Source organism: Panthera leo, chromosome D2 (assembly GCF_018350215.1).
Source record: "Panthera leo isolate Ple1 chromosome D2, P.leo_Ple1_pat1.1, whole genome shotgun sequence".
In the NCBI taxonomy this organism is placed as follows: Eukaryota; Metazoa; Chordata; class Mammalia; order Carnivora; family Felidae; genus Panthera; species Panthera leo.
Genome location: NC_056689.1, coordinates 80,558,009 through 80,585,090, shown reverse-complemented (window position 1 = coordinate 80,585,090; position 27,082 = coordinate 80,558,009). Strand labels below are relative to the sequence as shown.

General features: G+C 46.1%; 1 protein-coding gene across 5 annotated transcripts; it reads left to right on the top strand.

Moving 5' to 3' along the window:
- The first annotated feature begins 6,214 nt into the window (after positions 1–6,214).
- Positions 6,215–25,653, top strand: TEX36 (testis expressed 36). Of its 5 annotated transcripts, XM_042909027.1 has the most exons (6): positions 6,215–6,391; positions 11,101–11,232; positions 11,941–12,021; positions 17,665–17,913; positions 18,420–18,492; positions 24,978–25,653. In XM_042909027.1, exons 1-5 carry the CDS (start codon positions 6,341–6,343, stop codon positions 18,453–18,455), a joined length of 549 nt encoding a protein of 182 aa, XP_042764961.1. In that variant the 5' UTR covers positions 6,215–6,340; the 3' UTR covers positions 18,456–18,492; positions 24,978–25,653. The 5 variants fall into 5 exon arrangements, with proteins under 5 accessions (XP_042764961.1, XP_042764962.1, XP_042764960.1 ...); XM_042909028.1 differs by lacking the exon at positions 17,665–17,913; XM_042909026.1 differs by lacking the exon at positions 24,978–25,653 and having other exon boundaries at positions 18,420–18,576.
- The last annotated feature ends 1,429 nt before the right edge of the window (positions 25,654–27,082 follow it).

Sequence of the window (27,082 nt, the reverse complement as noted above, 5' to 3'; positions counted from 1 at the left end):
CCAGAGGGAGTGGGTTATTGACTAAGTGCTTAATTAGGCGCACAACCCTGATGTGGCCATTCTCCTCCACTCAAGACGACTGGACCGTGGCACGGCAGCACCATGAATCTGGTTTGCTCTCATCTGCCCGAGCCACAGTGGAATCAATGGGGCAGCAATCGAAATTAAACGTTAAGACAAGCACACTGCAGTATGTTTATGTAACTGTGCAAAGAAACAGCGTGTGTCTCAGGGTCCTCTAGGGGGAAACATTATTTACTTCCCTACTTCCATATCAAGCACACTGAAGGTTTGTGTGGTACCATCTAGAAAGGGTTTGAGCACCTGACCGAAGACCTTCTAGCCTCCTGTATGGTTTCTGAATCTTTAGAAGTCTAGTACGACAGCGATCACGGTCCAAGGGTTAGTGCCTCTCTGCAGGTGCAACAGCAAACGTGCCCACGGGGCTTTCGGACCCCACTTTCCTTTCATAGAAGGATTGAGTATCCAATCCTTTTGAGTATCCAAAGGATTGGATTGAGTAGCCGATCCATAGAAGGATTGAGTATCCAATGCCAGCATGGCCGAGAGAGGTCTCACGTGTTTCCTGATTCTCCACGGTGCACTTGTCGGACTTTACGTGCACGTGAACCATCTGGGAGTCTTGTGAAAGTGCACATTCTGATTCAGTAGGTCTGGGCAGGGGCCCGAGAATCGGCGTTTCTAATAAATTCAAAAGCGGTCCCCGGGGGCTGCCGGTCCAAGGACCACACTTGGAACAGCGTGGGCCTGATGGGCGGGTTCCTTACTTTACAGCCAACTCAAACGTTGAGAGGGGAGGAGGGAAAAAAAAGTAGAGCCGATGTTTTGGTGATAAGGTAAGTTGGAAGCCAGAGTGGGAGGCAGAAGGATACGAGGAACAAGCCGGTCCTCCCTTGGGTGAAGGGGTACATCCACGCTGGCTTTAAAGCCACGTCCTGTCTGATTCTTCCGTCAGGGTATCGTTTACGGAGCCAATGAACAGGCAGCATTGCAAGACTTAATGCTGTATGTATTTCCGATTGGCCTTTGCAAGGCACCCCCGATGGGCAGAAATGCCCTGGAATATGAAGAAAGAACAGGAGGAGGAGAGGACAAATTGGTGGTCATCCACACCATTAACTGAGTTGATGAACCTCAGGTCCCCGTAGAGTTGGAGGAAGAAGGGCCTAAAGCCAGAACTCAGCCCATGTCTGTCTTTTACGACGTTCTCTTCTTCTTATCTTTGTAACAAGGCTCTTTTATTAGCTTGCAATTTCCTGCCAAGTTGATGAAATCTCCATTATGGTTTATAGTACAAAATAAGAAGATAAAGGAGATTTCAAAGGGCCTATGGCCCTCTCCTTCGTTTGAGGACCCTGCCTCCGCCGCTGCTCCCGCCCGGTGGCGTAGAGATGAACTTTCTGTCACGTTCCGAGACACTGCTCATTTTCTCTTCAGCTGAAAAATATGTATTTATTTTGCCGGTTTGCTCTACGATTCTGGAGGCCGGCATTTTCCATTTTAGTGCTCTCCGTTTTGAACCACACATGTAATTACCGCTGTCTTTTATTCTGTGTTTTCGGAGGACTCTTCCATTCAAACCGCGAGAGGGGACCAGAGCAGCCGTCGTTCCAGGGGGGCGAAAACAAAGCGTCAAGCCTTCGCGACAACCTCTACAAGCGCGCAAACACACAAGTGGAGGCAGGAATCGAAATCCCAACGAGCGGGGAAGCGGGCGCTGAACTAAATGCTCCCGCTTGTCTTTTTCAGCATGTGGAGAGAGGACAGACTCAACCCAGGTGGTGCATCTTGGGGGCGTCTTATTTCTAAGGTGCTTTTCTTTAATTTTTTTTAACGTTTTTTTAAATTTATTTTTGAGACAGAGAGAGACAGAGCATGGATGGGGGAGGGTCAGAGAGAGAGGGAGACACAGAACCTGAAACAGGCTCCAGGCTCTGAGCAGTCAGCACAGAGCGCGACGTGGGGCTCGAACTCACAGACAGTGAGATCATGACCTGAGCCGAAGTCGGATGCTTAACCGACTGAGCCACCCAGGCGCCCCTAAGGTGCTTTTCTTTAAAACGCCAGAGCTCTCAGGAGCCTTTCTTGTGGTTTCGGCCCGCTCCCTGTGTCCCTACCTCCTTTGGGCATTGGTTGTCGGGTCAAGGTCACAGAGGGCAAGTGCCTGTGCACCTCTCTGGACCGCCTGGATGCCCCGAGTGGCCTGCCTTCTGCTCCTCCCCTTGGACCACATTGAAGCCATGTCGGCTACCCTTCTTTTTTTTTTTTTTTTTTATTAAAAAAAATTTTTTTTAATGTTCATATTTGAGAGACAGAGTGCAATCTGGGGGTGGGGGCAGAGAGGGAGGGAGACAGACTCCAAAGCAGGCTCCAGGCTCCGAGCTGTCAGCACAGAGCCCGACGCAGGGCTCGAACTCACAAACCGTGAGATCATGACCTGAGCCGAAGTCGGACGCTCAACCGACTGAGCCCCCCAGGCGCCCCGGCCGCCGTTCATTTCTTGAGTGAGCCACACTGAGCCCACCGCCAGGGCCTGTGACAGGCTCTCTGCTGCCTGGCATGCCCTCCCTGGCTCTGTGCAGCCTTTCTTCGCTTCCTCTTCTCCCTATCGCCCTGGTCACCTTTCTGATTCATTCAGGTCCCTCTGTCATGTGGCCTTGGAGCACCTGTGCCTCTCTGTTACTACCCTTTGTTCGTGTGGCGATGTCTCTGTCGTCAGGAGGGTCTGCGCCACGAGGACAGAGGCAGGATTTACCGTGTCTTTCGCTGTCCCCGGCACATTTTGCCAGATTGCCTCACTTGGGTGACCAATTCGCCAAATTATCAATTACCAAAAGCTTCTCTGGAAACAATTTGAAAGGCTTAGAGCAATTCATGTTTCAGCAGGGTGATCAAAAATTCAGTCATTACGATGACAGTGCACGTAATTTGAATTTGGAGTATCATGCGTACGTCAGCAAAGTCAAGCGTTTTTGTAAATGTTCCGGTGAGTTAGTTTCTTTCAATTCAATAGATTTCCTTTGTCTTTTTTTTTTTTTTTTTTAATGGATGACAGAGAGAGAGGGGGAATACAAGAGGGCGGAGGGCAAGAGAGAATCCCAAGCAGGCTCCGTGCTGGGCCGATATGAGGCTCGATCCCATGACCCTGGGATCATGACCTGAGCCGAAATCAAGAGCCAGATGCTTAACCTGCTGAGCCACCCAGGTGCCCCTGCTTCTTCTCTTTCACTTTAGTCTTACTTGTCTGGATCCACTGAATTGTTTTCTTGAGCGGAAAGGAAAAAGATGGAGTTAACTTTCCAAACAGTTTGCAACGTAAGATACAACAAGAAATGTGCTCCCGTTACAGGCGCCAGAGTGCTTTCCAAGAGGGTGTGCAAACCTGTTGTGCACCCATTAAACTTTCCATTAGTACCATATGAATTAGGAATCCTAATAAAAAGTGCAGCTGAGTCACCTTGATTCGGCTGCTATTTGCAGAAAGAGTTCAGATAGATAAAATGTGTTTTACAATTCAGATGCCTGAGAATTTCTCAGATGGATGGGCTTTCTCCACGTGCAGTTTAAGTTGTCCAGGGTGCATGAACGTGAACGTGAAGCTGGTACATTCATTTGGTGGAATGACAAATGGGGTAACGCCCGTGTGTGCAGGTCTGAGTGTTTGTGGGGGCGTCACAGGTGGGCACGGGCACACACACGAGTGAGAGCGTTCCTCCAGGGTGCCCATGGTCCCACCGCTTTCTCTCCGAGAAAAGATACCCATCATTAAGTAAACAAGGAATGGCTGGCAGACCGCACTGGAAACGCATGGAAGAGGTAGACACATCTATCCTTCATAAACTCCTTAACGCTTGAGATGTGCAAGGTCTAAAAGTCAAAGTACACACAACTGCTAAGTCAAAAAAATATACGGGGTGGGGCGCGTGGGTGGCTCAGTCGGTTAAGCGTCCAACTCTTTTTTAAAAAAAATTTTTTAATGTTTATTTTATTTTTGAGACAGAGAGAGACAGATCACGAGCGGGGGAGGGGCAGAGAGAGAGACACACAGAATCCGAAGCAGGCTTCAAGCTCTGAGCTGTCAGCACACAGCCCGACGCGGGGCTCGAACTCGTCAACTGCGAGATCATGACCTGAGCCGAAGTCGGACGCTCGACCGACTGAGCCTCCCAGGCGCCCCAAGCATCCAACTCTTGATTTTGGCTCAGGTCATGGTCTCACAGTTGGTGAGATCGAGCCCCGCATCGGGCTCTGAGCTGATAGCATGGGGTCTGCTTGAGATTCTCCCTCTCTCTGCCCTCCCACACTCGCTCCCATGCATGCATGCACACACGCGTGCTGTTTCAAATAAATAAACATTAAAAATATGTATATGGGGCAAAACTATTTGCTGCAAATGTAGATAGTTCACTGAAAATAATTTTTGGCTCATCAGTAATTTGGGGTACTGATCATTGGAGGTATTGGTAAAGTCATGATTCGTTATTCACGAAGACTAATTTTGGCGATTGCCTTAGTACTGTTTGAAAACAGTACCGGCCTATAGTGGGTGTTGGGTAAATATTTGTTGACCGAATGAATAGATTCTGACACAAGCTCACACCGTTGTCTTCATGGACAGTCTGTAACGAGCCGTCTTGGGCCACTGCACTCCAAGCTGGGGCCCCTCGTGTGCAAAGCACGAGGCAGGATGAAGCATGAATCTCCGTTGACCTCAGCCCCAGGGACTCAAGCGCTCTGAGTGCTCCAGACTTGTGTGCAGACTGAGGCGTCGCCAAGTTCAGCCCAGTAATTCAAACCTCTGCAAATAATAACATCGACAATGAACAGCCCGACCCCCATCTGGGGCCGAGAAACCCTAGCTGAAGAAAAATTGAATTTTATTTTTCCTGGCCGGGTGTCCTTTATTCAGTTTTGATTTCCTTGGACAAATTTGTTAAGAATCTTGAACAATCATTCAGAGGGGCGAAATTGGGACACACCTTAGCCAGTGATCATATTCCTTGTTTAACAGAGCGAATGACTAACTGGAGAGGAGATGCAAAACATATTTAAACATGAGATTTCCGTTCTAAAAACTGTTCTGCCCTGTTGGTGGAGACAAAGTGAATGCACACGAAATACCCTGTTGGAAATGGCACTTTTAAGCTCGAAGTCTTTGGCTTCCTCTGTCCTTCTTGCTTTCCTCTCGGTTGTGGGGTGTCAGAGGGGCACGTTCTGGGCTTGTGCCCCCTCTCCCCCCACCTCCCACCCCGTCACGTGCACGGCAGAGGGAAGGTGGCCTAGAGACAGGCACTTAGATGGGCCCTGTTTTATGCAAATCAGCACTGCCCAATAATTCGGCAGGGTCGAGGAAGTGAGCTCTCTTTCCTGCTGGCACTGAACTTGGTCTCAGTACCTGGGGGGGTCTAGTTCAGGCTCAGTATTGGCTGTGTGACTGTGCAGAGTCCCTCTGCTTGTCTGAGACTCGGTCTCCTCTTCTGTAAGTGGAGGTGATGGCCAATGCCTGTGTTGGCCTTGGTCTGCCTCCCAGGAGGAACCAGGTGGCCCATTCCAAGACAGAAGACAGTCTAACGAAGAGCGTCCTTGGAGAGATGTGGGCAGGGTTCGGGGGCTGACAAGGCCCGGCGAGAGCCAAAAGCCTTGCCCACCCCTAGGCCTACAGGGTTGGGAGAGGTCGCTGTTAACAGCAGGGGCTGGAACCATGGGCCAGGGGCCGCCAGACTGATGGGAGCAGTGGATGTAGGTAGGACAACACAGCTCCTTCCAGAGTCTGGCCTGGGAGGGAGCGAGCCTGGGAGATGAATCCTATGACCCAGGGAGGGGGCCTGGAGCCTGTGCACACATCTCTTCCCGACTCCGTGTTTGTCAGTGTTAGCTTAAAAAAATCACGGTACAAGTATTTACATCATGGAAATTGGCCAACAGCACTACAAATCGGACTGTCTTCCAGAGACCTGGTCATCAAGCATTGACCAAGCAGGCCTCTCCTTGTCCGAGCTCTTCCTGCCTTTTCCTTAAGGCTGTGTTGTCCTCACTTGTCTGACCCATCAATGGGGCTTCCTCAGCCGGGAGCCTGGGGGGAGCAGCCGCAGGTAGCCTGTGCAGGAACCCTCAGAGGGCTTAGAAGACCCACAGCCCTCCCCCATTGTGATGGGGGCATCGGAATTCTATGGCAACAGTGGGTCCCCCTGGACCTCCCCTTCTAGGAGAGGCCAAAGGTCAGGAGCAGGAGGAGGGACGTCTTCCAGATGCAGAGAGTTTACGAGGCAATGGGGACATAAGGGAGCCAACCTCAGCCACCTTCCGCTTCCCGCAGAAAATGGTCAGAGGAAGACGCTTCAACCCACCTTTCGACCAGGACGGAAGATGGGTAAGAAAGATGGGGACTCCTCTCGCCTTCCTCAGGTCACGTGGGTGTGGCCAAGCTCGCAGAACTGGGTCTAGATCCCGTTTCTGCTGCTTCTCCTGGCATCCCTTTTGAGAAATCGCCTCACCTAGCCTCGGTTCCTTCACCTGTCGAATGGGACTCTCATAGCGTTCTCGGGGGGACTAAATGAAATAAATCCGGTGTGTAAAACACTCAGCACACTCGTGAACGTCCATTAGGCAGTCGCTGCTGTGTGCTTAGTCCTTCTAAATCAGTCTCTGTGTCTGTTACATGGGATCATAGTGTACACCAAGGTTAGAGGGTTATTGTGTGGATTAATGACACAATTCATATACAGCGGTTAGTAGGATTCATGGAAACAGAGTAACCATTCATTACTTGGTAACTATTATATATATTAATGTATATACATATACATATATATTTTTTACTCCTTATACACCCTGCTTCATTCCTCAAAGATTTACAGTAATATATGGAAAATATTCAAAATAAAATAGGAAAGTATAAAAAAATAAAAATTCTGAATCAGTTTGAATATATTTTAGAAGAAGAGGCTGAGACCGGGAAAATACAGAACACATACAGGCCATATGGCCTACATGACAGCTATTTATATAATATCATCAGATTTGACACTGAGATTCCTGGCAGCCAAAGTAAAATGGGAAAGAGTGTGAACTACATAACACCAATCAGTCTCCAAGAGAAGAATACAAGTTTCTCAGACTAGCTTCCCTTCTTTCTATCAGCTACAACACCCATGAGGATTGTGTTTGCCTGGATATCATAAAAAGCTGACTACAGCGTCGTCACCTTATAAATAAGGGTTTGTATTTCTCGAGCAACAACAAATCCAGAAGTAGGCAGCTCAGGGCTGGTACAGACGTCCGTGGGGGTCATCGGGATTTTTTCGGTCCTCTGTTCTGTTATCCTTGGAGTGGGGCTGTTCAACTCAGGCAGGTAAATGAGGGGGGACGGTCAAGGAACAAAACGACCCCTGGCACCTGTCCTCTAAGTCTGTCTCTTTGGTGGGGGAAAACAAAGTTATCCCAGGGGCCCCGCCCCGCAGTCCCCGGCTAGCGTCTCTTTGGGTCACGTGGCTGAGCTTGCTGCACGGGAGTTTGGGGAGGTATTTTTTATACGTCGCCTCAAACAAAGTCAGGGTTCTGCTGTATGGGGGAAAGCAAGAGAGAGTGTTTCGTTTCCTCTTGCGATCCCACGACTTCCCAGAGCCCGGTTTCGGGTCTAGAGGCATTGCCTCCCGAAGTCTGACTTGAGCACTTGCTGTGGGGCCCTTCTGCTGCCAGCACCCAAGAGCATGAACAGAATAGTGCTGATCCTGAAGCTTCCCAAAGTAACTTGCAGACAAGTCGGGGAAATGAAAGAAATTGTTGGCTTTGAGTCAGCAGCGGCCCATTTGGGAGGACAGTAATTGCCACATTAGAGGTGACCGTCATTTTGCAGTTGACCTTGCTGGTTGAAATGTGGCTGTTGCCGGGTAGGAGAGGCTTTCTCCGTACACTTTCACCTTCCTGTTTAATACTGCAATCGTTGCGCGATTGAATGCAGCACAAATTTCACCGCCAACTAGTTAAAAAGCTGTATTTCATGGTTACAATATCTAACAGAAGGGTTTATGTCACAGCTATCATGTTATCACCATTCAATATATATTTTAAAAGAGTGAAATTAAAATGCTAGAGCCGCTTTTTTTTTCCCCCCTCAGTGATTTAGTCCATAGACTTCCGGAATACAAATGAACTCAAATCAGTTGTCACTTAGCTGGGGAGAGCGATGGTTCCTGATGCTGCAGAAACTCCCACCCTCCCAGCCCCACCCCTGATTTTCCATAGCTGCCCAGACAGGAATGTTGACACAGCCAGACCGGAGGAAGAGAGAAAGGAAAGGTTACGAGTCTGGAGGCCCTCTGTATTATTTGTATTTACTTTGGAAAAAGAATTGTTTTAAGACATGAAAAAAATATAACAGAAGGAGTTAGAAGCCTATAGGTTGACTTTGGCAAATGTCTAGGCTATCTTGCTAAGTGGGAAAGCAAAGAGCAGAACAGTACGTATCACACGGTCTGATGTTTGTAGAGTGACGGAAACCTCCTCTGCAGGTGGCCGTGTCTCCGTCTGTGAGCGCGCAGCCGCGAATATTGAATATTGTGATCCGGGGTGACAGAAAGGTGGGGAGAAAGTCACCAAAAATGACTGTTCAATAAGGAGGCGTTCGTGGTGTTTAGAAACCGCATGTATACTATGATCCTAGATATGCCACATTATACACAGGTACACACACACATCTACACGTCCGTGGCTGCACGTGCATGTAATGGGGATGTATGCCTAGGATGGTCACCATCTGGGGCCCCTGGGTGGCTCAGTCGGCTAAGCGTCCGACTTCGGCTCAGGTCACGATCTCACAGTTCGTGAGTTCGAGCCCCGCGTCAAGCTCTGTGCGGACAGCTCGGAGCCTGGAGCCTGCTTCAGATTCTGTCTCTCTCTCTCTGCCCCTCCCCTGATCGTGCTCTGTCTCTCTGTCTCTCAAAAATAAACATTTAAATAAATAAACATTTAAAAAAAAAAAACGATGGTCACCACTGAGTTCAGGGGAATTTGATTGCGTTATGTTTTTATGTTCACATCTTCTTAAACCATGAGTATGTGTTACAACGGTAAACGGAAACAAATACGATGATCTTTGTTGTGGAAAAAAAGAGAACGTAATGGGTGCATTTAGTTACAAAATGTTTAAATAGTGGAACATAATAGGGGGAAAGAGTCATCCTCCTTCCTGGTTCCTTCCTCCATTCCTCCTCCTTCAGAGAGCCTTGGTGCTGGCTGCTGGCTGGCCCGGCCCTAGCTCCCGGCTGGCAAGGCGGGCACTGGCTGGGCACTGCTCTGAGCCCCATCCCATCTCTCCTCGCTCCACGTGCAGTCATTCCAAAGTGTTTCCTGAGAGTTCTTTGATTCGGATGTGTTCTGTAAGTTAGGCATTGTGGTCTTGCGTGCGTGGATTATTTTTTTCACATAAATGGCGTTGGGCTAGGGGCGCCTGGGTGGCTCAGTCGGTTAAGCGTCCGACTTCAGCTCAGGTCACGATCTCGTGGTCCGTGAGTTCGAGCCCCACGTCGGGCTCGGGGCTGATGGCTCAGAGCCTGGAGCCTGCTTCCGATTCTGTGTCTCCCTCTCTCTCTGCCCCTCCCCCGTTCACGCTCTGTCTCTGTCTCAAAAATAAATAAAACGTTAGAAGAAAAATTTAAAAAAAAAATGGCATTGGGCTATAGATCTCATTCTGCTTCTTTCTTTTTCCCACTCAGCACTGTGTTTCAAAGGCCGCTCGGCCGCTGTGTGTCACCTAGCCCAGTGCTGCCCATTGCTGCCGAGAACACCCCACCAAGTACACATCACGTAGGACGTAATCTCCCCCCCCGCCTTTTGACGTAAACAGTCACGTACTGAACGCACTTGCACAGGCAGGGAACAGGAGCCACCTGAGTATACAGGTACGCTGTGACGTGAGAAGGCATGAGGGAGAATGGCAGTGTTGGTCAAGTTCCTTATAATCCAGCAGAAAGCAAGGAGGACTGGCCTGAGGCCTGGCGGTAGGTCTGGGGACCAAGGAGGGGACAGCTGTGAGCAGAGATACAACCTGCTAACAGTCATCGAGCACTCTCTGGTGCGTGGACTTTCTTTTAATCGCACCCACCCTGTCAAAGAAGTGTTATTATTCCAATTTACAGGCAAGGAAACTGGGGCGTGGAAAAGTGAAGTCTCTTGCATAGGCCTGACCTCATAGGAGAGAGAGCCGGGATTGGACTCGGGAACTTTGAATCCACAGTCTATGACCCAGCCACCAAATTCTGCTTCCTCCCTTTGTTGGAAGGCCTCGGTGCTCTGACCCCAGGGATAACCCCTGGCTGAAGAGAGCTGCCTCCTCAAAAATCACCCCCTCTTCCTAGATCAACCCACACCTGGTGACTGATCGATGAGGGTGCAGAAAAGCCCAGTCCCGTCGCCCTAACTCAGGATGATTCTGAGAGGCCATCACGCGCCCAGAACTCTCTGTGGGGTGGGTCAAGGCCTCCCTTGGGACGTCTTCCCTCTGCCCCGTCCTATTTCCTTCCTTCCTGTTCATAGGGAGATGCCAACCGCCTCCCCAGATAATCTTTATTATTACTATTTTGCTTTGTATCCTATCCCCTATTTTTTCCCTCTCCCCTCTACCGTTCTGCCTTCTCAGGGCAGAGTCAGCTACGTTTCTCCTCCATCTCCTACCGGGGGAGGTGGGCTCACCCCTGTGAACGTGGGCTGGGTCCTCAGCCCCGGTACGGGGAGCGCCCTGACAGGAAGAAAGAGCTCAACCCATTTCTGTCTTCTCAGAGCACATCAGCTTTTGCTCACAGGTCACACCCCCCCTCACCAGGCCACAGAAACATTTCCAGGCTCCAGCACAGCAGGGGCGGGCCCCGGTAACTTGAAACAGCCCGCAGTGATGGCCTTGGGCCATTACAATATTTTTTGGTCTTGGAAAGAATACTTGCAAATTACGAAAATTACGCCGTTTCCTTCGCCCACCAGAAGCACCCAAATTGCATTTTGATCACGTTACAGAGGAAGCCCCGATACTTGGCTTTGAGGTTCAGATGTGTCTGGTTTCAATCACGGCCTGTGCTGGTTTTCTAGTTCCCTCAGATTGGACTAACGCAGAAGACACCGGAATCCATCACAAGTGCTATGTTGAAAGAACCGCACAGCCCACGTGTGTCTCAGCAAGTGGAGGGGAGGCTACCCCCAATCTACAAGGTTCGAGAGAAGGTGAGTCCCGGGCGCTGGCCCGGGCCACGCGTCCCTGTGGCTCTCCAAGGGGGCGGCACCCACTGGCATTCCTGGCCCGTCAATTCTTCCTCGGAAGGAACTACTCTTTTGTCATCTTTGGGTCCTTAAATGCCGGTAGCATCCCACGTCCTATCCTGGTCACTCCGACACCCCAAATACTTCCTAGAAGGAACTGCCTCCTGGCTCAGACGATCAAGTTAGGCTCCTCTGTGGACAGGAAAACACCATCTTTGGTTACAGCTCGCAGATCGTTAACATGCACGTTCTGCCTCCCTGGCCAGTTCACCAGCGACTTCAGGGGCACGAAGTGGCCTCAGGGAGAAGCCAGTGTGGACTTCACCCTTAGCTAACTCACGCAGCCAACCTGGGCCAGGATCCTTATTGGTCAGAGGAAGACCTTTGGTCTTGATGGCCTCCAAAGTCCCTTTCCAGCTTTCAATTCCACGAGCTTATACGCTTTTCCCTCTTTGCCTCCAAAGAGGGTGTCTGGAAAGAGAATTTTTATGATTTTCCGCAAGATCACCAATGAGGTTGACTTTTAAAGCCTTGAGTTGACAGGCACACCCATGACCTCCTGTCCCGCGCCGTCTGCTCCTCTCCGGTGATGGGTTTAGCTGTCTGCAGGTTCTGCCAGCACGCTGGGGTTCTGATGTGTCTTTTTTCCAACTCCTTCCCAATCTCTTCTAGCAAGCGGTAGATAACAACTTCCCCTTCTCCGTACACGACAATCGCTACAGCTTTCAGAGCTCTGGATGCTACCTTGACTCTGTGAGTATTTCCCTCCAAAGTACTAGCAAAACTGGGAGCCCCTCTAGCACGTGATGCTAGACGACTTTCCCCAACTCGGGAACAAGGTCATGTGTGCACCTCACACTTCTCAAAGTATGAACTGCCCCATTCGCGAGCTTTCGTGGGAAGGTCTGTAACGGGAAAGAGGGGTTTCCCATGTGTGTCTCTGGTGGATAGAACCAAGCCCCGCAGGGACAGGTCTGAGGGAGGCGAGCTTACAAAGTACAAAGGACTTCCCATAACTGGAGTTGTCTTTCCCCTAGAGGGGGTGAGTTGCCCTCAGCGGAGGAAATAAAGTCTGAGAGCACGTAATGGCGGTTAACACAGCACCGTGCCGTGGAAACCTATATGTTGTGAGCGGCACACGCGACTGGAAAGGTTCTAGTAGCCCGGTGGAGTAAAAAAGAGGTGACATTAATTTTACTAATGTATTTTATTTAACTCGATAATTCCCCAAATGATCAGTTCGACACGTAATCAATGTAAGCATTACTCATGAGATATTTTACATTCCCCAAGCGAAGTCTTTAAAATCCAGTTTGTGTTTTATTCTTGTGGCACCTCTGAGTTTAGAAGACCCACATTGGCAGTGCTCATGTGGCCATGGGGCTGTCAAAGGAGGCAGGGGAGGGTTAACACAGCTGAGGTAGAGGGTTGGATCACGTGATCTCTGAGACTCTTTCCCAACTCTGAAAGTCCATGATGATGACGACGACGACGACGTTAAGAATACACACCATTTATGGGGCGCCTGGGTGGCTCAGTCGGTTAAACGTCTGACTTCGGCTCAGGTCATGATCTAGCGGCCTGCGAGTTCGAGCCCCACATCGGGCTCTATGCTGACAGCTCAGAGCCTGGAGCCCGCTTCTAGTTCCGCGTCTCCTTCTGGCCCTGACCCTCCCCTACTCACACTCTGTCTCTGTCTCTCTCTCTCTCTCTCAAAAATAAACATTAAAAAAAAAAAAAGAATACCCACCATTTGTAAAGCATTTGCCCTGTGCTAGCATCTCCTATGATCTCATTGAACCATCATGACAACACTGCTGGCTAATTACTCTTATCATCCCCGATTTAGAGACGAGGAACCTGGGAACAGTGATGCTAAAAACTTGCCCGAAATTACTCTTTCCTCCAGCCTACCATCTTTAAGCTACATTGAAGTGGTTTAACCTAAAAAAAAAAAAAATCTGGTTTTCCCTGGCAGAGTGTTGAACACAGAGCGAGAATACCCACTCTGCCTGACTCTCTAAATGGAATGTTTAACATCATTTTTTAAATTATCAAAGTAACAGATGTCCTTTACAACTTTCAAAGAATACAGAATCAAATAAATTTTCTTAAAAATTTGCACTCTTACTTTCCCTCCTCACAATCCTACCTTGATGACTCACAGATAATGGTTCGGTGGGCAAAATTTGAGAATTTTTTGCAATTCACATGCAAATATACACACATAAGCGTATGTGTTGTTAATGATATAAACAGGATTGTACCACATATATTCTATCAGAGCTATGTTAGTCTCCTAGAAAACACTGGAAGCTTTCCAACTTCCTCTACATTCTGGGATAGTTTATATAAAGTGTGGAATTTCAGTTTAACGAGGTTTAGGTAGAATTTGCCCATAAAATTATTTGAGTTTGAGAACGTTTTTAGTTTTTGTTTTTTTGTACTGTTTTCCCTTTTTAATTTCTCCATTGATTATTAATCTATTAAAACTTTCTATTTTTCTTTTTAAAAAATTTTTAAGGGTTTATTTATTTATTTATTTAGAGAGCATTTGAGTAGGGGAGTGGCAGAGGGAGAGGGAGAGAAGCCCTGATTCAATCTCACAACCTCTCATGACTGTGAGATCGTGACCTGAGCCAAAATCAAAAGTCGAATGCTGAACCGACTGAGCCACCCAGGTGCATTGTTAAGATTTTATTTTTAAGTAATCTTTACACCCAAGGTGGGGCTTGAACTCACAACCCCGAGGTCAAAGTCACACACTCCACCAACCAAGTCGGCCAGGTGCTCCCCAACTTTCTATTTCTTCTTGAGTAGATTTTGTTGACATGTGTCTAAAATGTATTTGTTTCCAAATCTGTTGGCGTAACATCTCCTAAAATACTCTTCGTTTGCTGTTCTTTTATGTCTTTTTAGGTTGCGTGTTTAATTCATATACTTTCAACTGTTTTTGTTAGTAAACCTACTAAAACTAGGAATTTTCCTTAGATTATTGCTTTGGCTACATCTGAACATGTTTTTAAACTAGAGTTTCATTATTATTTGCTTCCGAATAGTCTATGATTTAATTTTTAATTCTAAAAATAATTTAGAAGAATGTTTTGAATTTTCTACGTAGCTAGAATTTTTTCAGATCATCTTTTGTTGCTCATATCTAGTTCAATGGTTTATATAAGTTCTATAGAATATGAATTTTGAACTATAAAGATTATCTTTGTTATCTTGTACATGATTGATTTTAACAAAAATTTCATGGGTGTTTACAAAGTTGGTTGCAAAATTCTTAATTTTATTAAAGGCCATTAATTATGTTATTTAAATCCTTCATAACCTTTTCTTAATTTTTGTCTTCATCTGTCAATTTTTCCTTCTAAGATTATTCTTGAGTTTCTAAATTTTTGTAACCTTATGTAATTCTTTCAACCTTATATAGTTTAATATCATATTTTTCTGCATAATAATTCATGAATATTTTATGTTCTTGGTGGCTGTTATTATTTATCAATACAAAGCATCTTTTACATACTTTAGTGTTTTTAGGCATGAATTCTGAATTGCAATTTTAGCTTTGCCACTATTACTTTCCTTTCTTTTTTTTTTAAATAATTTATTGTCAAATTGGTTTCCATACAACATCCTGTGCTCATCCCAACAGGTGCCCTCCTCCATGCCCACCCCCATCAATCCTCAGTTTCCCCTCTTCCCCACCCCTCATCAATCCTGTTTATTCTCAGTATTTAAGAGTCTCTTATGGTTTGCCTCCTTCCCTCTCTGTAACCATTTTTTTCCCCTTCCTCTCTCCCCTGGTCTTCTGTTGAGTTTCTCGGGATCCACTTATGAGTGAAAACATGGTATCTGTCTTTCTCTGCCTGACTTATTTCACTTAGCATAACACCCTCCAGTTCCATCCACGTTGCTACAAATGGCCAGATTTCCTTCTTTCTCATTGCCAAGCAGTATTCCATTGTATATATAAACCACATCTTCTCTATCCATTCGTCAGTCGATGGACATGTAGGCTCTTTCCATAATTTGGTTATTGTTGAAAGCGCTGCTACAAACATTGGGGTACAAGTGCCCCTATGCATCAGCACTCCTGTATCCCTTGGGGAAATTCTTAGCAACCATCATTACTTTCCTATTGCTCACATTCATTACTTACATTATGGTTTATTTCTTTGTCTTACTTTTTAGTCAATTTGTATTTTTTAAAAAAAGGGTTTTTTATGTTTATTCATTTTTGAAAGACAGAGAGAGACAGAGCAAGAGCGGAGGAGGGGCAGAGAGAGAGGGAGACACAGAATCCAAGCAGGCTCCAGGCTCCGAGCTGTCAGCACAGAGCCCGACGTGGGGCTCGAACTCATGAACCGTGAGATCATGACCTGAGCCGAAGTCGGACGCTTAACCGACTGAGCCACCCAGGCGCCCCTGTATTTTTTTAATTATAAATAGAATAGAGCATTTTTTTAAAATCTAAGAGTCATTGTTTCTTTGTATAAGAATTCCATCCATTCAGATTGTTGTGATAATTTATGTTTTGGGTTTTATTTCTGTTGTTTCATTGTCTGTTTCCTATTTACCATGTTTGCAGCTTGTTTCTTTTAATTTGTCCCTCTCCTGACTTAGCTAGATTGAATTTATTTGCTCACTGGCTTCTATTGTCTACCAGTGGTTACCCTTAACTATAAATGTTTAAGAAATACATTGATATTATATTACCCTATGAATATAAAATGCAATATCTATAGTTACCCCCTAACTCCCAGCCCCCAAGGGTGTGGCGAGTTCTTCAACGTACTGACCTTCCTCACTTTAGTGGCCAGACTGTGCTGTCCCAACTCATGGAGGTGGCATTTTCATGGGATAATGTTAAGTGGCACCTCCTGGGTTTCACAGCTATCAAATTGAAATCCTGCAAATTTCAGTCCCAGATTTGTTTCTCCCTCCCCCCTTCCTTCCCCCTCCATTCCTTCCTTTTTGTGGATTCTTACCTGAAGTTTCAATATATTTCAATTTTTCATAGTTACATTATCAGCAAGTATTTAGACGTGTTTAAATGTTTTTTTCATTTTTTTCATTTTTTTTTTTTATTTTTTAGAGAGAGAGAGAGAGAGCAGGGAGGGGCGGAGAGAGAGAGGGTGAGAGAGAATGCCAAGCAGGCTCTGTGCCGTCAGCACAGAGGCCGACGTGGGGCTTGAACTCGCAGGCTGTGAGATCATGACCTGAGGCGAGATCAAGAGTCAGATGCTTAACCGACACCTCAACAATCTTCCGGAAGGATTAGGGCTCCCATTGTTATTCCCGGCAAGTAGTTAGACTTAATTGCAAGCTTTACTTGTTGCTGTCCTTGTACCTCTTTCCCCTATTCATTTTGTCTCTTTCTTTTATTTTACTTCACTTTTTTTCCTGGACTGTCGGCAAGTACCTTGTTAGAAAGGTGCTCGGGCAGCGTCTTCCCTTCGTGTCTCTAGAACCAGCCTCTCCCGTTCTCTCTGCCCCAGCACCAGGGACACATCTATGGGGACTACATTCCTCCTCAAACCCCTTGGATCTGGAGCCTCTACACTGTCCCCGTGAGGTTCCCCACAAATAGTCCCGTTACTAAACTCTCTTCAAATTACCCTAAATTGAGGGTGTCTCCTGCTGTCACTCTGAATGATACTGGTCCTTATGAAACAACAAACTCACTTTGCTACAGAGGGTCCTTGTGTGATTTTTTTCAGCTTCCCGTGGGTTTATCGGATGTCACTCCATCATGAGTCCAGGACGATCTATAATGTAAAGTCTGGGTAATCTCATGTCCATTTCCTTCTAGTCTTTTGTCGAAGCATAGTGTTTTCTTCTAATTATGGGTCAGATCGAAAGCACAATTCTGAATACAGGGTAATTCTCAGGTTCACATGTGAGGTCCTGAGAGTTAATGAGGAATCCTGTGGGCAGACCCCCAAGGGTGTTGCTTCCTGAGTGGGAAAGAATTCAGCTTCCCTCGGAGTGAGAACCATCTACCCCACTGAATGCTGGGATGCAGCCAGAGGCAGATTCACTGAGGTGCCACCTGGGTGCAGAGAACCTGACTGGGGTGCCTGGGAGTCTAGGCTCGCTAATAGGCTGTTTCCAGCTGTGGTCTCTCTGGTTCTGCCCTCTATGTCTCTAGAAGACCAATCCCCTTGGCAAGTAAATCCATTGGTGGAAGTGGAAGGTTACGAGAACAATAACGAAACTCCACCAGCATGCTTTCGGTGTTGATTTATAGGTTGGCAAAGGATTCCTCTCATAGCGGTTGCCATGTTGTGTATTAAGACATAGGCTATCATGTAGCTGGTTTTATTAAAGACTTCAGAACTCTTTGACTTTAAATATTTTTCTCCTAATCTTCTTATGATTCTTCTCCAGGGCCTGGGACGTAGGAAGATCTCCCCAGAGAAAAGGCAACACGTTTCAAGAAATTTCAATCTGTGGGCATGTGACTATGTCCTATCTTATCTTGATGGCTTTTCAAATAACCAAATATCTTATGTCTGTCAAGAAATCGTGGTGGTCCCAATTTTCAGACGCTTCCCAAAGCATTATAATGAGATATGGAACTCTTTTAAATTTATTCCTCAGAGAAGCTATACAGAGTTTTTGAAAAAGAATCCCAAAGTAAGTTTCACTATTGACAAATTTTTGGTTCTTCACGGGAGCCCTAAATCCTTCCAGAAGATTGTGGATGAGTTTTGTAATATTGGTATCGCCCTGGACATTCTAAAAGCATGTGTTTTCTGATCCAGCACCACTAGCTGAAATAGGATTTACATTAGAGGTTGGAGACTATATACGCCTTACTCGGAGGTGAAGGACTCTTGCAGTGATAAACAGAGACTAAAGTCCTTATGTTGAGAAACTGGAAAAGCTACAGATTATGTTATCATCATGTCATTATGTTGTTATGTTACCACTCCCCACCTTGAAAATATTTCTGTTTTTTAATAAGGTTGAAAAACATTCAAGTCCTTATGCAATAAAGATATGCGAAGATACACACACTGTAAATGAAAGGATTTTGAACAAAAAATGTATTTGAATGAACTTTAAAATTGCCACATTACCTTTGGGTGAAGTTTTAAAAATGATGTAATTAATGTATGATTCTATTTTTCTTTTGAAAGTTCAAACCATACAGAGGAACCAGAAGTCCCCCTTGATTTCATCACATCTCCAATCCTTGTCCTGTCCCCAGAAGTAAGTTAACCATTTGTTTTTATTCTGTGCACTTATAATGTATAACTACATACACATTTTGAACACAAACTGTTATACAGCCCATAATGCTCTATAACTTTCTTTTTTTTTTTTTAATTTTTTTTCTGATGTTTATTTATTTTTGAAGGAGAGAGAGACAGAGCGTGAGGGAGGAGGGGCAGAGAGAGGGAGACACAGAATCCGAAGCAGGCTCCAGGCTCTGAGCTGTCAGCACAGAGCCCAAAGCGGTGCTCGAACTCACAGACCGAGAGATCATGACCTGAGCCGAAGTCGGCCGCTTAACCGACTGAGTCACCCAGGCGCCCTTTTTTTTTTTTTTTTTTTATTTTCTTGGATTTTCTATGCAACAATTATATCGCTCGTGGAAATGGTAATTTATGTCATTGTTACCATTTATACATTTCCCCCCGCCCCCTGGTTTTGCATCAGGCACAATTTGAATATTAGCACAGATAGTCCTTATTTTGAACTTAACCAGGCTGCTTCTAATGTGCCACTCTGAAGTCTGACTATTGCTGTAGGTTTTAGATAGATAATCTCTATCTAGTTAAGAATCATCTCATTTTTCTTAAGTTTATTATTTATTTTGAGAGAGAGAGAGAGAGAGAGAGAGAGAGGGGGAGAGAGTGCATTCACATGCCCATGAATGAGGGAAGGGCAGAGAGAGAGAGGGAGAGAGAATACCAAGCAGGCTCTGCAGGGTCAGCACAGAGCCCGATGCGGGCCTTGATCTCACAAACGGTGAGATCACGACCTGAGCCCAAATAGAGAGTCCAGCGCTTAACTGACGGGGCCACCCAGAATGATCTCTTATTCTTTATTTCCTGGTTTTTTCCCCCCTAAGATATATTTTTTAAAGTCCATATAAAGTATGTACATGGGAAAAAGAGAATTAAACAATGAAATACGGTTTCCCTGATATCCTTGACTTCAGTCCCCATTTTTCCTCCCAGTGTCAGCTCTACTGACACTTTTTTTATGTGCCTATGTTTCCAGGCAGCCTGTATAGATCCTCTCTCTCCCTCCCTCTCCCTCTCCCTCTCCCTCTCCCTCTCCCTCTCCCTCTCCCTCTCCCTCTCCCTCTCCCTCTCCCTCTCCCTCTCCCCCTACCTCTCTCTCTCTCTCTCTCTCTCACACCCTTTAACAAACATCAATGGCAGACACCGTTCCACTCTTGGTTTCTGCTGTTCCACTAACAACTGCACTTACGAATGTGTCTTTGAAGTTTCAAAGTAAGTATCAGTACCTACAAATCTACTTCTTTTGTTAAGCGCGGCCGCCTGGCATTTCGTTACACGGGTGCGTCGTGCTCCCGGAATCTTTTGATGGGCATTTATGCAGTTTTCTGTCTTTGCCTCCTATGAACACCTTGATAGGTAGATATTTGCAGCCATCTCCAAGCACTGCTACGTGGTAAAATTCATAAAAATAAACCCGTTCAACCGAAGAACACGTGGATTTTAAAGTTTAGTGTACGTTACATTTAAAAAATCTTAAGATCAAATTTTCTAAAAGGGGCTATTCTCCAGCGTGTCTGTTTCCCACACGCTTGCACTGCCAAAGTTTTTTTTCGATATTTACCCATTTGTTAGCTAAAAAAAAAAAAAAAAAAAAACAACTGGCATTGTATTTTGATTTGCATCTCTTTCATTGTGTGTGTGTGGCTATTGAAAAGCCGTTGGTGTTTCTTTTGCTGTGAACTGTTTTTCTGCATCTTTCACTAGTTTTCCTATTGGTTCTTTTGTCTTATTCTTCAATTATTTGTATGATTTCTTTTTTTTTTAAGTTTATCTATTTTGAAAGAGAGAGAGAGAGAGCAAGCAGGGATGGTGCAGAGAGAGGAGAGAGAGAATACCAAACAGGCTCCATGCAGCCCTGATGATGCAGGGCTTGAACTCACGGACCGCGACACTTAACCGCCTGAGCCACCCAGGCACCCCTGGTTCTTGATGTATTAAGATATGGAGGCTTTTGTATCAAATGTGTTGCGAGTGTTTTATCTAGTTTGTTGGTTATTCCCTCGTTGTTACTGTATATATTTTTAATTAATAGACTTTGAGCAGTTTTAGGCTTACAGGAAAATCGGACGGGAAGTATGCAGTTCCCATACACCCACTCTCCCCCCTTCCTCACCTACCACAGTTTCTTCTATTGTTAACATCTTGCACAGGTATGGTATGCACTATATTTTTAGTTCTGCATATATCTTCGTGTAATAGGATGTATGAATCTCCTATTTAATGGCTTCTGGATTTCATGCCTTGCTTAGGACCTCCTTTGAGACTATGAAATAATTCTAAGAGCTTGTTGTAGTTTTTTTTTTTTTAACGTCTGTTTATTCATTCATTCATTCATTCATTTTGAGAGAGAGAGGAAGGGAGAGAATCCCGAGCAAGCTCAGTGCCGAGCCCCACGCAGGGCTCGATCTCACGACCGTGAGATATCATGACCTGAGCAGAAATGAGGAGTTGGATGCTTAACCAACTGAACCACCCAGGCGCCCCAACTTTGTTATGATTCTTCTCGTTAATATATGGGGTGACATTTTAGCAAATGACGTTTTGGCACCTATTGAGATGATCGTATACATTTTCTATATTAATCTGTGAGTGTAATAAAGTATATCCATGGATTTTCTAATGGTGAACCGCTCTAGCATTCCTAGAGACAAACTGTAGTTGGTTGTTTCTGATATGATGTATTATTCTTTTGATAAATTGAGGATTTGATATGCCATTTTTAAAAGGATTTTAAAATCTATTTTTACTATGCCCTGACACTGCTTGTACAAATTGCAAATGTCTATAGAATTTCCTACTACATCTCCTAGACCTGGTGCAGTTTTCAGGTCCAGATCCTGATCCTTGAACATCTTTTCAATGTATTTTATAGAAATTAGTCTGTATCTTCTCTGCCTTTTTTTCTTTTTCTCTAATTGTGGCCACTTTTTTAAAAAGCTTATTTATTTGTTTTTAGTAATCTCCACACTCAACGTGGGGCTCAAACTCACGACCCCGAGATCAAGAGTTGCCCACCCCTCCAACTAAGCCAGCCAGGGGTCCCCATCTAAATCTGGTTGCTGTTATTTGTAGAGGCAATCATCTGTTTCATATGGATGTTTGAATTTTGGGTATTTAATGTAGTTATTCTCTCTAATGCTTTAAAGTTACATCCTGTCCTTCGACACGTTAAATGTTGGTCACATGTCTTTGCTCTGTTTACCGAATCTACATTTTTGCCGCTGCTGTTTGCTTTTGATCTTACTAATTTATGCTTTCCTGTTTATGTATTCTGTTCTTGGGCTTATTTTTATTTTTCCTAGCTTCTCCAGGTGAAAGCATAACTCAATTATTTGCAGCCTTTCCTGTTGTCTTGTAAATGTAGGCAAGGCAATTTCTTTCCAATGTCACTTTGTAGACGCATCATGCCCCTCTACTTACTATTAACTTTATTTTTATTATTTTTTTACCTTGTTTCCCCTTGTTAAAAAAGTTTTCATTTACGTTCCCGTCAATATACAGGGTAATATTGGTTTCAGACGTACAGCGTGGTGATTCAACGCTCCTGTACGACACCCGGTGCTCATCACAGCAAGTGCGGTCCTTAGTCCCCATCACCGTTCCACCATTCCCCCTGCTCGCCTCCCCCCTGGTAACCACCACTTTGTTCTCTATAGTTAAGAGTCTGTTTCTTGGTTTGCCTCTCAGACACACAGATCAATGGAACAGAATAGAAAACCCAGAAATGAACCCACAACTCTGTGGTCAATTAATCTTCGACAAAGCACGAAAGCACATCCATTTTCAAGTAGCTTGTCATTTTCTTTTTTTCACCCAAGAATTAGTACGAAGTATGTTTTCTGTGGGGTGCCTGGGTGGCTCAGTTGGTTGAGCATTCAACTCTTGATTCTGGCTCCAATCATGATGTCACAGTTCGTGAGTTCAAGGCCAGAGTCAGGCTCTGAGCCTGCTTGGGATTCTCTTTCTCTCTGCCCCTCCCCCGCTTGCTTAACCACAAGCATGCTCTCTCAAAATAAATAAATAAAAACTTTTTAAAAAGGACTATATTTTTCCGTTAATTCTTTTGTTATTTTTCATGGTCTATCTATATTTTATTAACTGATTAATTTTTGCGTTGTGGTCAGTAATTAAGATCTGTATAATTTTTGCTTACGGAAAGGTTGAAAGTGTTGTGGCTTAACACATTGGTCAGTTTTTGTAACTGTTTTATGTGTTTGAAAAGGATGTGTAATTACCCCTTAAAATTTTTATTTTGAAAGCAGTATAGATCTGTACAAAGTTGTGGGGTTTCTTTAAGTGTTTGAGGGGGTGAGGGAAGAGCAGAGAGAGGGAGACAGAGAATCCGAAGCAGGCTCCATGCTGTCAACAAGGAGCCTGATGTGGGATGAATTTCCTCCCATTTCCTCTCCCCCCACCCCTACTCCCAGGTGCCCTCACAAACCCTCACTTGCCTCACTCCTGCCTCGCCTCACCTCTCTCTGCCCAAACACCAGCAATCGCCAACAGGAGTTACCCCAAACTCAGTGTGCTAGGGATGAAATTCACAAACTCACGAAAAAGGTTTGCAGAACCATATCTGCGATTGGGTGAAGGAGGGACACAGCGATGGGGAAAGATCAGCCTCTGCTCTTTGGGACTGAAGAATGGGGGGGTATGTTTACCATCGACAAAAACACAAATTAGAGAACTGGCCCTTAAACCCAGTCTTTTCTCATTTAATTGTTTTCTACATAAAATGTAAATACCACTGTCCCACGACCTCACCTTAAGGTCTCAATCCCGTGAACCAAGAACAAAGGACACAGCACTTGAATGGAAGGGGAGCCCTCAGGGACTCAGGTGAACTCCCCAAGTACAATAACCCACTTTACCGAAATAAAAGTCTCTAATAACTTGGCACAGTGTCAATGACTTGCCATTGTTGGTTCTTTGTTTTAGTGCGTTGTTTTGAACAGAGGAATAAACAGCCAGTTAAAGAAACCCCAACTTACTAATCAATTACATGCAGGTGTTTATAGATTTCTGCTGTCTTAACGAATGAGACTTGGACTCATGCCATCCTAGAAATGACTTAGATGCTAAAAGAACAGCTGATGGTTTGGCAATACTCTTTCAGAGCGATGCTGCCTAATATCCCTCCCGGAGCCACACCGGCGAGCTTCCGTTACTTACTGTGCATGTTGGAAGCATGTGCCTAGCGACTGGCTTTCTCGTTTATACAAATCAGATCTCAGGCCCTTAAAGATCAGAGTTAAAAGAGCAGAGAGATGATTTCCTATTTGAAGCCCACCCTTGAACACTGCCTATTTTTAGGCAGAGAAGCACATTCTCGTTTGGTCTGTTTTGACACTTAGGACTATTTTTAAAGACTGCCTTGTGCCGTCTCTTCGTTTTGCACATTTTGTCGCCGTCTTCGGCCAAAGCCATCCCTGTTCTGGTGGCTGCGCACCAGGTTCAGATGCGGTGGCTGGCTGTTCCTGCCGTGGCTGATAGGCTAGCCATCCCCGGAACAGGGTCCACTTGGCATTTTTGCGGTCAACTGCAACTCGAATCAAAGTTCAGGACACATCGCCGCTGTCCCGTGGGCCAAGACAAAAGGACGCTTCACCCATTGGAGCATTTTTTTTTTTTTTTAATCTACAGAACTGGTACCATATTGAGGACTCCTGGGGGGGGGGGGGAGCTGTGTGTGGGGGAGGAAGGGCTTGAAATGACAAGCTAAGTATAGGTTTCCCATATGTTCCGCTGAGTTCATGAAAGAATCCATGCTGTTATGGTAACACCCTGAGGACCATAAAACAAGCAAGAAGAATCCATTTCCTCCTCTGGGCTCTTTGCTGCTGCCCACAGTCTTGGGTCCTAGTGCGACACCCGGAGCCCAAGATGTGGGTCGAGCCCCTTTAGCTCGGTTCTGGGCTTGGTGGCTTAACACCACGGCTCAAGTCCTGCTTTTCTCTGGGCGGAGTGAGGCTGGCACTTCCCAAACACACAGGGTAGTCATTCTCGAGTGCCCGTGCCGTGCGGAGGACTCGGAAAGCGCTGTGTAAGTGTGAAATGCTGTACGTTGCCTTTATAAGTACCTATCAAAACAAACGAAAACATCTCATTTAACACCCAGTATTTAAGTAAACACGTTGCAAATATACCAAAATAATCCCCCCCAAATATTAAACAACAAATCAACCCCCTGTCAGAGCCTGACTCACTGAATAAATGGAATGAATAAAATTGTAACTCACACGCTTGACTACGGCTCTATGAAATTGTCGAATTTGTGAGGTGTAGCGTGTGATTTCTGCACAGAAGAACCAAAATAACTTCAAACGCTGTCTTCTCTCCCCCAGTCGAAATCAAACAGATCTGCAGGTTTCCAAATTGGGCCATACCGGCACGAGAGCACACATCACATTTTCTTCCCTTCTTTCCCTCCCCCTGCCCAAACAGGAGCCAGCGTCAGAAAGTCAGATCCAAGAAGCTTTGTTTCGGCTCCACCTGGGCGCTGGTCTGGTCGCGTCGCTCAGAGCCGTGGAGCTGGTTCCCAGGGGAAAGAACGAGTGCGCTCGTGACCCAGGGTCACATAGTTGTTCGCGGGATTATAAGTGACCGCGGTAGCATCTGGCCTTCCCTGCCCGAGAACACATTGCTGTTCCTTAGGCCTGAAGGAGAAACGTTGAAGCCGTCGTAAATACTCTCCCGCCGTTTATAACCTTGGTCAAAGCACCCAGGACCCTCGTCAGCCACGAGTGACGTGTGCAGTCCTTCCGCACACGCCATGGCGGTCCCCAGAAAGGACGGGCAAGTCTCAACAACACCCCGTGGGAGAAATCAGATTGTTCCCCTGAGAACAGACAGGCACCCAGGCCTGAGCAAACCAATGCCTGACATCTGTCACATTCGGGATCTTTAAAAGGAGGGATTCGGCTCTGTGCGTCCACAGTCACTGGAGAGCTCAGTGTCTTTAGCCAATCAGGACAGTTCTGATCAAAGCAGATATGTTTGCCAACTCAACCTGGCCTAATTTCTAGCTCCTTCCTAACAGGGCTCTGCCGCCTTCCCTTTGGGCCTCGTGAGCCACATTCTCACGGGCACCAATTGAATAAGTGTAAGACATGCCCAAACACCTCACGTGTTGACTCATCACTCAACGACTGTTTTTCGAGCCTCTGCCTTGGGCATTGGGGAACAAGGCTGAGCAGGGACAGACTCGCCCTCCCTCTCAGAGTGTGCCGTCCAGACTCCCTGTCGGCCGAGGAAATGCAGCCACCCCCTTGCAAGAGTCGAGGTTTCAAGCTAAGGATGCCGATTAAACGTGGATCGGGCAATAATACTTGCAAAGGTCGTAATTATAATTTTATTAAGCTGTGATCAGGGAGATAAGATAAATGTCATAGAAATGTGTTTAATATTGGATACATACGATATTAAAGAACAATTATGAATTTGTGTTTCTGGTGTACATGAAAATTTGGATTTGTGTAGGGGCAGAAGCAGAGCCTAATTTTTTATCTGCTGGATGAGAAATTGATTTTAATTCTTTCCCTGCTAATTAAAGGAAAATTAGAAAAACAGACTATTTGCTACAGCACTAAATACATTTTGATTACTTATGGATATAAGCAGTTATCTGGGTTTCATTTATTTACTCACGGAAAGCCTAATGATAGGTGAAATTACGAGTGGGGTAATGGGGAGGGACTGTGGGTTTACTCAGCTGAGGGGGTGAGGTCCGTGTTCCCACCGATGGCTGGGACGTGAAGTCGAGGTGCTCCCCCCTCCCCCGTTCACGCAGCGAGGGCTCCGCGGGGAGACAGCAGACGCACTGGGTTGTTCGAGAGGTGATGAGAGAGTGGAGGGAGCAGAGTCGGGCTCGAGGTGCCAGGGGCAGCAGAGGAAACTTCCAGCGGGCGGCTGGGCGCTGGGGTTCGGCTCAGGAAGAGCACCAGATCTGCAAGCAGCAGATAGGATGACAGCCTGATGCGGGGAAGGGGGGTCGACAGAAGGATTTTGTTGTTCGTTCGTTTGTTGTGGCTGAAAACAACCCAAATTTATTACAGTTTTGGAACCCAGAGTCAAAATAGGTCTCAAGGGACAGAAATCAAGGTGTGGGCAGGGCCACATCCCTTCCCGGAGGTTCTGGAGAGAATCCAATTCCTTTCCCTTTTTGGTTTCTGGGGCCATCTTGGTTTGCGGCCCCTTCCTCCATTCTCAGAACCAGAGTGGCTCCAAGTCCTGCCCACGTGGCCCGGTTCTGTCGTCCTAGTCCCTCTCAGCCTTTTTCTTTTTTTAAACCAAGGAAAGAGTAGCGTGTACGAGGCAAAGAAGGGAAGAACGTGGATGGACTGAGACAGCCTGGGGAGGAGGGGGAGGTAGATGAGGCCAGAGCAGTGCTGGGCGGGTGTGCACCCCGAGGGGGCCGGCCTCTGGGCGAGGCTCAGGGGGCAGACATGGAGAGGAAGAGAGGAGAGCAACCTTCAAGGGCGAGGGAGGACTTCGGTCCCTCTGGAGTGACCATGGTCCTAGGGAGAAAAAGGGTAGGGCGGCAGCTCAGA

Coding starts and splice junctions, on each gene's coding strand:
- TEX36 (XM_042909027.1), top strand. CDS start 6,341: ATGGTCAGAGGAAGACGCTTCAACCCACCTTTCGACCAGGACGGAAGA. Junction 12,022..17,664: donor CTGGATGCTACCTTGACTCT/GTGAGTATTTCC, acceptor ATTCTTCTCCAG/GGCCTGGGACGTAGGAAGAT. Junction 17,914..18,419: donor TTTTGAAAAAGAATCCCAAA/GTAAGTTTCACT, acceptor TTCTTTTGAAAG/TTCAAACCATACAGAGGAAC.